The sequence below is a fragment of the Limulus polyphemus genome, unplaced genomic scaffold (genome assembly GCF_000517525.1).
Source record: "Limulus polyphemus unplaced genomic scaffold, Limulus_polyphemus-2.1.2 Scaffold7251, whole genome shotgun sequence".
In the NCBI taxonomy this organism is placed as follows: Eukaryota; Metazoa; Arthropoda; class Merostomata; order Xiphosura; family Limulidae; genus Limulus; species Limulus polyphemus.
The window spans coordinates 26233-38195 of record NW_013672861.1 but is presented as its reverse complement, the minus strand read 5'-3'; the positions used below and the strand labels follow the sequence as shown (position 1 = coordinate 38195).

Sequence of the window (11963 nt, the reverse complement as noted above, 5' to 3'; positions counted from 1 at the left end):
AGCTGTAACTTAGTACATTTGTACGGTTGAGGTGTAACTTAGTACATTTGTAAGGTCGAGGTGTAACTTAGTACATTTGTAAGGTTGAGGTCTTATTTAGTAAATTTCTTCACTAAAAAACCTAAAATTTAAGGGATTCATACATTTTAATTTTCGTTTTTAATCAACTTTAGTTTTATTAGTGTAAAACATAGAGTTAAAGATTTGAATGTTTCTCTCATTTAATGGCTACGTGTTGGCTAATAAAATAAACTTGATCTCCACAAACATTTTGTGATTAATGCAAGGTTTGTAATTTTATTTTAGCATCAAACCTATACTTTAAACTTGTACTTATAAAAAAAAATAAACGTCCAGGGTTGATTAACAAAGAAAAACAATTATACCTATAAATGAAGTTGTTTGTCACTAGAGGGCACTTATAATAAAACGTGATGTCTGTATTTTTTTTTCACCTTATGACATCAATTTGAATGCATTTTTCTACTCTATATTTTGTTTCTACAGATCACAACAAATCCTTAACGTTGTACAAACTTATAAAAAACCAAGTTCTAATCATTGAAGTTTCTTCCTTACAGAAACTGTTAGTCCATTCATTCCCGGTGGTGTTGGAGTCTTGGTTTTGTTGCGTCGATGGTTTTTTGGTCTAACAGGGTTTACCATCTCCTTGGCAACAGTTTCATTGCATTCAGAGCAGTTGTCAGGCACCAAATGTGGGTTTAATTCACTTGCAGAACTACGAATGATAGTTACCAATGGGACATCAGGCAATGCCCGATCCTTGGTTCTGCAACAAATTAATATTTCATTAAAATAACCTAAGCTAATATTCTGAAAATAATTACTTTATTTCGTAGATAAGCTAACGGTAAGAGGTTCCTAATGAGTATGGTCTTAATATGGTAGAGTGACATCCTTGGCCAAAATAACTTTTGCTATTCTAAAAGACATACTGTGATGGTGAAATTTTTATTCTAAACGTTTGGCCAATTAATGATGACTGGACTGTTCTAGCCTAACCTTTCAAATTAATCCTCAGATTGTTCCAAAGACACCGAAGAGGCCTTTCTAATCAAACATGGGCCACACGTGCTCTGTGCAAGAGGCCAAGATGCATTTGTGATAACACATTAGTTTGCAGCCCTAAAACTATGTCATTATCTCTAAAGCATGTTCAATTAAAATCTCTTTATACGCATGGGTACTTAGATGTGGATACAATTCACAAGTAGGTCTCAGCTCTCACCCTAACAACCCCATCATAATCTTGCCTGCTTCTGGAACCATGTTTGACCATCAAGATTCCAATGCTGGTATGTGTCTTTACATTATGCAAGACGATGCCATGTAGTCATATTGGATGCTGTAAGGTTATGATGAATTTGTTACAAATATGATTTCTGAATTTTTAATAAGCCAATAAGTAAACATTTGTAACACTGTGATACTAATAGGGTTTCTGATGTGATCTTACTTACTGTGATACTAATAGAATTTCTGATGTGATCTTACTTACTGTGATACTAATAGGATTTCTGATGTGATCTTACTTACTGTGATACTAATAGGATTTCTGATGTGATCTTACTTACTGTGATACTTACTTAAAGGATTTCTGATGTGATTTTACTTACTGTGATACTAATAGGATTTCTTATGTGATCTTATTTATTGTGATACTTACTTAAAGGATTTCGGATGTGATCTTACTTGCAACAGAGATTGCAACCAAGCTATGCAACAATTTCAAATATAAAAGTTGTTCACACTTCCAGCAACCTACAAGATTGCTCTCTAATTAATGTAGTTCATAGCAATTTGGAATCTTGCATACACCTCAACACTACTAGTCTACCTATCTCATCATGTATCAATGCTCATTTATTCCCTACAGAGCATGATAGTAGAGTTGTACCACGTTTAAGGGAATCTGAACAACAAGTTATGGTCATTCTCAACATTTTCTTATAAAACAAATACTTTTCTGTGGGTAATTACATCAGTAAAGTTTTATATCTGTCTGTAAGGATGGTGCAGCTTATAACAATAATTCTGAAACATAAACAATCATCTTTATAAAGATTTCTACATCTTAACAACAAGTTATGGTCATTCTCAACATTTTCTTATAAAACGAATACTTTTCTGTGGGTAATTACATCAGTATAGTTTTATATCTGTCTGTAAGGACGGTGCAGCTTATAACAATAATTCTGAAACATAAACAATCATCTTTATAAAGATTTCTACATCTTAACAACCACTTACGTACATGTTACTTATTAATTAATTTTAGTTATCTTAAAATATTTCAATTAATACATAACATCAGCTTTTATCGGTGGTGACCAATACGAATTGAATTTAAATACGGAATATAACATTTTATTTGAACAAAAGAAATACCTTGCTTTTGGATCCAGTGATATGTGTATAGCGTCATCAGCTGAAGGAACTGTCATGTGACCAATCCCCTAAAATACACCAAAAACAATATTTAATTCCGGGGTTCCAAACACCTGTGTAACTACCGGGTAGTTTTCTTTTCTTTTACCAATGTTTAGTTGTTCTAGTAATTTTCAGTAAAATCCAGTTTTTTTTGTTTTTTTTGGTTATAAAACATTTTAGGGTCGTTATTTCATTGATAATTTTAAAATAAAAATATGTTTTAATGTGTCTTGTTCTACTACTCACCAGTCATAACCCATAGATTGGGAACAGTTGTTTTAATTAACAAACTTTTAATTCAAAATATAAATGCAGAAGGATACTTATTTTACAAATGACACATTTGGGAATACTCTCTACCATATTTATTCAAATGATTTTCAAAAACAAATATATATATGCAGCATCTAAAAGTACACTTAAATGGGCATTGTGGGTACTTTTTTCTACATTAACAAATAAATATATCTCCAGGTAAACTTTTCCTTTTTATACCTAAAGACAATCAGTAAAACATCACAGAATTCAGTTTAAAAGGAATATTTAAAAAGAGAAACATAAAATAAATCACCAATTTCATCTTTACTTAATGAGATCTGTGTTAAGATCTTTCTATAATACAAATATGGAATATTAAACAATTCCAAAAAGTTCATCTCTGTTAACACTACTTTTATGAGACATAGGGATTGACTGTTCAGCTTTATCTAATGAACAAGTTATGTTAACACTACTTTTATGAGACATGGGATTGACTGTTCAGCTTTATCTAATGAACAAGTTATGTTAACACTACTTTTATGAGACATGGGATTGACTGTTCAGCTTTACCTAATAAACAAGTTATGTTAACACTACTTTTATGAGACATGGGATTGACTGTTCAGCTTTATCTAATGAACAAGTTATGTTAACACTACTTTTATAAGACATAGGATTGACTGTTCAGCTTTATCTAATGAACAAGTTATGTTAACACTACTTTTATGAGACATGGGATTGACTGTTCAGCTTTATCTAATGAACAAGTTATGTTAACATTACTTTTATGAGACAAGGGAATAACTGTTCATGTTTACAGTTATAAGCTCAAAATATTACTACAAACAATAAATTTGACCAAAACTTATTTAACTGAAATCTATTCAGGATTTATTGGTATAAGTGAAGATAAGTAGAACTAAAAATTAAACACATTTTTAACAGCTTAACAGAGATGTATTTAAAAAGTATACATCAATAATAATACTAAACATGTTAATGGAGTGTTCTTAAACAAGTTATATAAAACTCATGTTAATGGAGTGTTCTTAAACAAGTTATATAAAACTCGTGTTAATGGAGTGTTCTTAAACAAGTTATATAAAACTCGTGTTAATGGAGTGTTCTTAAACAAGTTATATAAAACTCGTGTTAATGGAGTGTTCTTAAACAAGTTATATAAAACTTTAAGAACACTCCATTAACACGAGTTTTATATAACTCACTCCATTAACATGAGTTTTATATAACTTGTTTAAGAACACTCCATTAACATGAGTTTTATATAACTCACTCCATTAACATGACAAGTTATATAAAACTCGTGTTAATGGAGTGTTCTTAAACAAGTTATATAAAACTCGTGTTAATGGAGTGTTCTTAAACCAGTTATATAAAACTCATAATGTTGACGAATGTACCTCAACGTGTTGGACAGACGGACTGGATAAAAATGACAGTCTTCCTGTAGTGCCATAACTCACGCTTCTAAGAAGAGAAAAAAACATTATTAAAACAAAACTGGCCCTTTGTTACCACTGGTTAACAAAGATTTTGTCTCCAACAATAAAAAAAGCTAAACTTTTTCACGCATGAGAAGAGTTTTGGAGAAGGTGTATATGGTTTCTTTGTATCACGTATTGTTTCCACATATCACGTATAAGATAATCTGTTTATTTAGGGCCAATAACAAATTGATAACAGAATATTATATACATTTGTCAAATAGTGTTGTATGAATATACAGGTTGTTGAGAAAAAAGACACCAGTTTTAATTTGTTATATTTATCAAACTCACACCCACCGTACATACATGCCTCACTCAGTTTCTGTACACTGTAAAAGCAAATGTAGTCACCAAATTCCTTTGTTTGTTTGTACTTTGCTTTTAATATAATCAATAAATGCACATCAATTATGTGTGTGTGTGTGTGTGTGCAGGCTGCACATAACAAATGCTTCAGAAATCTGTAAAGTTAATTTCGTTCCTTTGTTGTTATTGAAGTGGATAATACCTGTTCCACCCAGGAAGGATATTGCTTAATACTGCACATTGTGTAAAGATGCCAACAGCAATGTCCTTCAGTGCCTGTTCAGGTAATATCTAGAAGTTATGGTCCCCCATATTTTTTTAATGGGAATGAACAGTCACATGGGTAGCTCTGATCATCCTGGGTAAATGCTAACGAACATTACATTCTAGTCAAACTAGTCTGGAAGTATCTATTCAGAGCAACAGTCTATCACATATATTAAAAAAAGGACATACTGCATCTGTGTTTAGTGTTTTAATATCAAGTGTGAATTTTGTATTGTACTTTGTGGCCTGTCTGATTACTTCATTTTACAGTTAGTACACACTTAGTATTACTTTATAATCAATATCTTGAGCAAATCTTCTGTAATCTAGCAGACCTATCCAAAATAGGTCTAAAGTTAATTCAGTTTTACCTAGATATATCATACATATACAAAACAATTTTCAATGGCTTTAACGACTAACAAGTTTTGAACACATCAATAATATTGAAGTTTTTCTCTTTAAACGGTCCTTTTTAGTTCCTTTCTTGCTAACAATCAAATTAGATTTCACGTACTTTTCAGGTTTTTCCAAACAAGTACATAGTACCAAGAGCACTACTAGCACCAGGCAGAATAATATTGGTGTAATCCAAGGCAATGCATTCAGTGGTTGGCCAGCTAGCATTGTCGTGCCACTAAATGTTCACCCTTGACAGAGCATCTGACATGGATATTAGAGGCCAAGAGCATCATTTCTGAAAAACAAAAACAGTTCAATCCTCTATTTAATGGTCTAAAAAACTACATAGGCAAAAAAAAACTGTATAGCAATATTTTCAAAGTAAACAAGATGAAATTCCTCTTACTATCCACCAGTCACAAGCATACACAACTATCAAAATTAAAAAATGTACCTTCGAACTTTAATACACAACTTTTGAAGAATTATACATCGACTGCTTTTAAGACTTTTCTGTTTGTCTGAAAACAAGAAAGCTACAAAAAAGTCATTGTTAACAAGCAAAAGGGGTACTTTGATGCAATATCTCTTACAAGACACTGGTGTATTAGTACAAGTAGATAGGCAACTGGCTAACTAAACATAACAGTAACCAATCGCTTGAGAGTTTTGGTTCTGGTTCTGGGTTAGCCTGGGCATTTGCACAGATTGACCAATAAAGTGGTAGGACTACTTGCGGGTAGTTCTGGATACTATTTGGAAGGTCGAGAGACTATTAGGAAAATATGGTTTAAAAAACTCCTGTCAGAAACCAAAAAATAAGTTCTCCTCCGAGTTCTTGAAGTGCTATTAAGAAGTCAAACTCTACCATTCGTGACCATGGCTATGATAGTCCTAAACCTCTGCAAGTTTACCAGTCCAGCTCTGTTGTAAGTATGAATTTATGGTTTCTCTCTTAATCAGTTAACGTAAGTAATCTTAAAGGAATATTCATGTTTATCTAAGGGAAGTGTATCTATGTGTATTAACGAATAATCTAGATTAACGGTACTTGAAAAGTGTATAATGATAAACGGACTTTTGATTTATATTGAATATTATTTGGAAATGATTAACAAATGTTGTTATAATTTGATTAATGTTGGTCTGGGACTCTGATTCTTTATTCTAACCATAACTCACCTCGAGTTAGCAACTTGTGAGCTCCACTCACCACTGCAAATCCTCCACTAAATAAATTTGGTGTGACTGGCAGTATAATTGAAACTGCAACTATTAATCCCACGAGGGCGCTGCCCTTTACAGATTAGCCGAAATATCGAGGGAGAAAGTTAGTCTAATAAATTCACGAAACCAGTGAAAGATTACCATCCAGGTCAGAAGCAAATACACAAACAATTTGGTTGTTAATTTAACAGTTCTTTCATTGCTTGTGTTACAAGACGAGTAAAGTCTGTTTACTTGCTTGCTAAAACTCAGTTTTAGCTAAATTCAGCATTACTTCACAATGTATCCTGCCAATCCTACCATCATAAAAAGGCCCTACTGATACTCTAAGAAATCAGTTCCACATAAAACAATGCAATATAGATAAAATTTTCTTCACTTTATATTACATTCAATAATCAAATAAACACTACAATGGATACATGGGACAGCTAAAACTTATATGAAGTACTGGCTAATTGACTGAACAATGATTTGCAATACTATTCATGGGCAACAACAAGCAAGCACCATTAATGACATAATGTGGTCATTACTAAATGCTGCCTGTAGCCATTTCAGCCAATAATATAGAATTAACGACTTAAACTTGTACCGAGATACTCTAAGAATGCAATTTTGTTTCTTTAAAATTTCTTATCAAAATATCATCTACTGTGCATGATATTGTGATAACTTTCTTCATTTTTTTCATTATAGAAATGTGTAGGCCAATGAACAATTTTTCTAAGCCTAAAACAAAATGTTTTTTGTACACATTTTTTTTTCCTCTTCGAAACTGCAGACAGCATGTACCAAACTTCAATCCTCTTGTGTCATGACCAGTGGTGATGCTGTAGCACCATTCGATAAAATTAGATCGCCAAAAATGTCATTATATAACGTTTGGGCCTGAATGCAAAACCATTTGATAACAATAAAATTCATACCGAATTTATATTTATAATTGCATAATTTTCCTTTTAACCCACAGTCTAAATTTGTTTAAATTCGAGAAATCGTAAACATACATACCTCAACAGTAAACTTAAGTTCAAAACGAAATCACTCCAAATAAAAATTCTAAGATAATTTCATCCTCAGGATGCCTTATCACAATATTAGAGCAATTAATATTTATTGTGTAAGTAGTAAAAAATAGTATAGTTGATGCACGGACAACAACTTGCTTGGCTTACAAACGTGCTAATACATTTAGTATCAATCATAGCCACTTCACCATTAGTTAATTGAAGTGAACGATTGAATCCAGTGACCCGGTTCTACCATAATTTAATCATGGGCGTATGGCATGTTAAAATCCGTCAATGAACTCTTTTTTCCACTACTACGTATGTTCACAAGTATACCATATTCAGTCCTACGCTGATAGGTAAACACGAAACAGTTTTTATTGGTGCTAAAACTGAACGTCAATACTCCTCAAACCTTGACACGCACACGATTGAGGAGGACTATGTGTGACAAGTGTTAAATATAATACGAATCCCATTACATTGACCACAACAACCACTCAATCAGAGACTGATTTGCCTTTTCTGGTCCTCACTTCGAGTATTGGTCCAAGTGTATAATCATACTAAAGAATTAACATTTTCCGTTACATATTTATTGCTCTTACTCTGAAAGCAAATTATAAAGTTAAAACATGTTCACTCTTTCTTATTTCTAATTCTATTTTTTAAATTCAGTTTGGTTCTCACTATTAGAATTTTCATGCCCCCTAAACGACCCCCCCCCTAGAGACTCGCTATTTGAATTCCTCAGTATATTATCTTTAATTATCCGGGTTATATGTCTATCAACACGTTTATATGCTTACCGTTACAGAAATCTAATCACGAGAGCCACCAAAACTACCTTTCTTCCATTTTAATGTCAATTTGGTGCTATGTACGCCCATACAACTAACTTCCTACGGCTTCAACATGTTCGATTCATTTGATATATAGATATTTGCGGTAGTTTTTATGACCTTCGCTTGAATTTTCTGTAATCTATCATTTTCACGCACGCCATTACGCTTTCTTGCAGGCATTGTGTTAGATCAATAAATCCTGGTACATTTGAAAAAATTTACGCCGTCACACAAACAAATTCACGTAGACGTTACTTTATTTAACAAAACTACACGTACTTGACTTTATTTAATAAAACTTATAAAGTTAACAATAAAGTATGGTAATAGTATTTATAATAGTGTACAGAGTATAAAACAGTTATGAATGTTCAGTGTATGACACGGTTTTATGAGTTGAAACAAAGAAACTCGGAAAAACGAATAATAAAACCAGTAGTAAAGAAACTGTAGCTAAAAGGTGTTTATGGCAATTTATGAAAAGAACGGAAGCTACATTATTGGAAAGTAAAGTAAATGTAAAGTTGTAATGAAGATGAATTTAGCTGAATATGTAGAAACGTCTGAATACCTGCTTACAAAGTGATAAGCATATGGTTTTGAACGAACTGCGTATGTATATTTTAGACCTAAATAAGTCCAGAAAGCCAGAGAAATTTTATTTAGAATAATTTTAATTTTTTAGGATATTACACGTGGGTTAACTGTAGTTTGTGTGAAATAGTTTGCAACTAAAAAATTAAAGTTGAAATCGAAGCCAGTCATCACGTGATGACAACGACATTGCGCAATCGTGTAGCATACACGTTACAATGAAAAGCTTAACCAAGCAACAAAACACGTAAGGTGATTCGAATTGAAAATCTAATATTCAACATGGCGTTCTCGGCCAAAAGCATTTCTAATAATATGAAATTTGTAGTGTGTGATCGAGAAATTTGCGCAAAAACGTTCCAGACAGACAAACACAGTAGTATGTTTTAGATAGATACACTACAACATATAAGTATAACTTAGATACCGTTGTTCTACATTCTGCTGTCACAATAAACTTAACAGTTGAATCTTTGCCGATACTTGAGAAGTAATAAACTATACTACTTCTAACTACTACTTCTAAGTTTTACCGGCAGTAGTTTCAATATTAGAATTTGGAGGAGGAGGGGAGGGATTGGCAGACAAATACTTTTGCCACCCCCACACCTCTACAAGTGCATATATTTAAGATGGACGAATAATACATTTTGCAATCACTACAAAATTCGTAAGATACAACTCGTTGTACTGCTTTTTTTTCTTGTATTCTTCAGCGACAACGTTTATTTTAAAAAAAAAAGAAAAAAGATTTGTACACACTCTGACTTTGAACGGCAGAAACATGTTTGTAAATAGAAGTTAGAACGTCAAAATTACAGTTACTCCCCGTAAATGTGTAGAGAAGGAAAATAAAAATAAAAATATAGTATCAAAGGAATGTTCTTGGAACATGTCTTTAGGCCATACAAGCATTCCAAATGAGAAATAGGCAGGTATATATTTTCACCAACCAAATTATTTATCAGACTTGGAAACAAACACACGATAAAAGCCTCCTGTAGTTAAACGACATAACTGCAAACAGTACTCCAATTCCAAATACGGTCTCGTCAGTCTTGTAAAAGTTTGAAATAATCTTCCTGCTCTTAAATTAAATATTCCAATAAATAGAACCAATAATTCTTTTTCCACCATAGCTAAACACTCAATCGAAGGATTAAACATTTTATCAACAAAATCATACTTAACTTTTTCTCTTATTATCAAACGAATCTTATCGCATTTGAGGTAAGCCTTTTTTCCAAGTTTACATAATCCAAGTGAATTAATTTAGGCTTAATTTTCACTGTTCAAACTCATTTTACATGTTCTGGCCAGTCACGAATTTAATGTCCAAAGAACTTTAAACAGCTAAAAGTAAAACCCAAGAACTGTACTTTTGACCAAATAATCTACAGTTTTCTTTAAATGTTTCAAAAGGAAAATATTATAAAAAAATAAACAAGTATCAGAAGTATAATGCAAGAACAAATACTAAAAACTTTGTAAACAAGTTATTATTGTTTAAAGTAAATAACTTGAATGACTAAGTAGGTCAACCATACAGCTATAAAGTGGAAATTAATCATGAAGAAAGTGTTAAGAATTGGATGATAGGGTTTTTAGCAACTTTTATAACTCCATTTTACAAAACTTATCAAACATCTATGTTAGGACATACACACAGATAAGAGCTTGAAATTGTACTTAACAGCTGGTCATGGTATGAGCTTTGTTGACCAATGTCAGCTCATATTACAGTTTACACCATCACTGTGTAAATAAAAACTGTGATAAATCTACATGGAATATCTGAAAACTTCAAAGCTTGTTTTGTCATAAAATAATAATGAAGAATTGTCTAAATCTCAGAACCTCACTAGTTCACTATCCAAACTTAGTCAGACAAAAACTTTACTGGATAAAAATGTCATCTGTCTACCTGGGCTGACACTGCTTAAAACTGTAGTCCTCAGCCGGTTTTAGTAGCTAACCTGATGTTTTATGTTGTCCTATCCTGATTGGCCTCGCTTTCAGTGACATTTCTTTTGAAATGTTTTCCATAAGATTGTTCTAATTTTGTCTTTTTGTTTTATTAGATAAAAGATCATGACTGTGGGGTTCCTTTTTTATAAAAATGTGGAACTTACTGGTTTTACAAACCAAACACAATGAAGTATACATAAGAAATTTGTATTTGAGTAATAAATATTAATTTCTGTACCCATCTGTAAAATTACCAGGAAGAAATCTGTTTCTCTGTATTTGTTTATAAAGATTTTACTATATAAATCCTGATGATAAACTCTAAATTGCCCATCTCCATTCCCCACATAAAGGCTACAAAATTACATAATAAACAAAGGGGACATCATAAATTCATGACACACCATAACCAACTGGTCAACCTGACTAGAATATTCTTTATTATTCTCTGCGAGGCTTTTCCAATAACTTGTAATTTTATCACCAGACAATTTAAATATCACAGACCGTACTACTATGAACACTATTACGGTAAACACTGCATAACAAAGATCCCAAGTTTTACAATAATAATATGGAACTCACCTAGTGAAATTCATCCAGTCACGAAAACAAAACAACTTGTGACAAATCTTAGTTGTTTTAATACTAGCCTTTCACTTACACACAACTTGTCCAATGCATCTCAAAAGCCATTTTAAAAATTAAGATAACATCAAATAATACTTGCAGGATGTTGTATGTGCTGTTTGAAGTTTTGTTTGATAAGTATAAGGTGAAGACCTGTACTTTTTTGTTAAATATGGAGGTTACTTCAATGACTTGAAGAGTGGTAGAACTAGGGCCCACATTTAAGATGTGGTAGAACTAGGGACCAGATTTAAGATGTGTTAGAACTAGGGCCCACATTTAAGATGTGATAGAACTAGGGAGCAGATTTAAGATGTGGTAGAACTAAGGACCAGATTTAAGATGTGGTAGAACTAGGGACCAGATTTAAGATGTGGTAGAACTAGGGTCCACATTTAAGATGTGGTAGAACTAGGGCCCAGATTTAAGATGTGATAGAACTAGGGACCAGATTTAAGATGTGGTAGAACTAGGGTCCACATTTAAGATGT

The 11963-nt window shown here is 32.4% G+C and overlaps 1 protein-coding gene across 1 annotated transcript in view; it reads right to left on the bottom strand.

Moving 5' to 3' along the window:
• The window catches only part of LOC106474460, a gene marked incomplete at its 3' end in the record, with an annotated part of 11703 nt that extends 3366 nt beyond the window's left edge, over positions 1-8337 (bottom strand). Inside the window, exons 1-5 of the mRNA XM_022402771.1 lie at positions 8245-8337; positions 5311-5490; positions 4134-4200; positions 2410-2477; positions 580-790 (exon numbers count right to left, since the gene is read on the bottom strand). Of these exons, the coding sequence (XP_022258479.1) occupies positions 580-790; positions 2410-2477; positions 4134-4200; positions 5311-5420 (456 nt within the window). The remainder of the gene's footprint in view (positions 1-579; positions 791-2409; positions 2478-4133; positions 4201-5310; positions 5491-8244) is intronic.
• Between the last annotated feature and the right edge of the window lie 3626 nt (positions 8338-11963).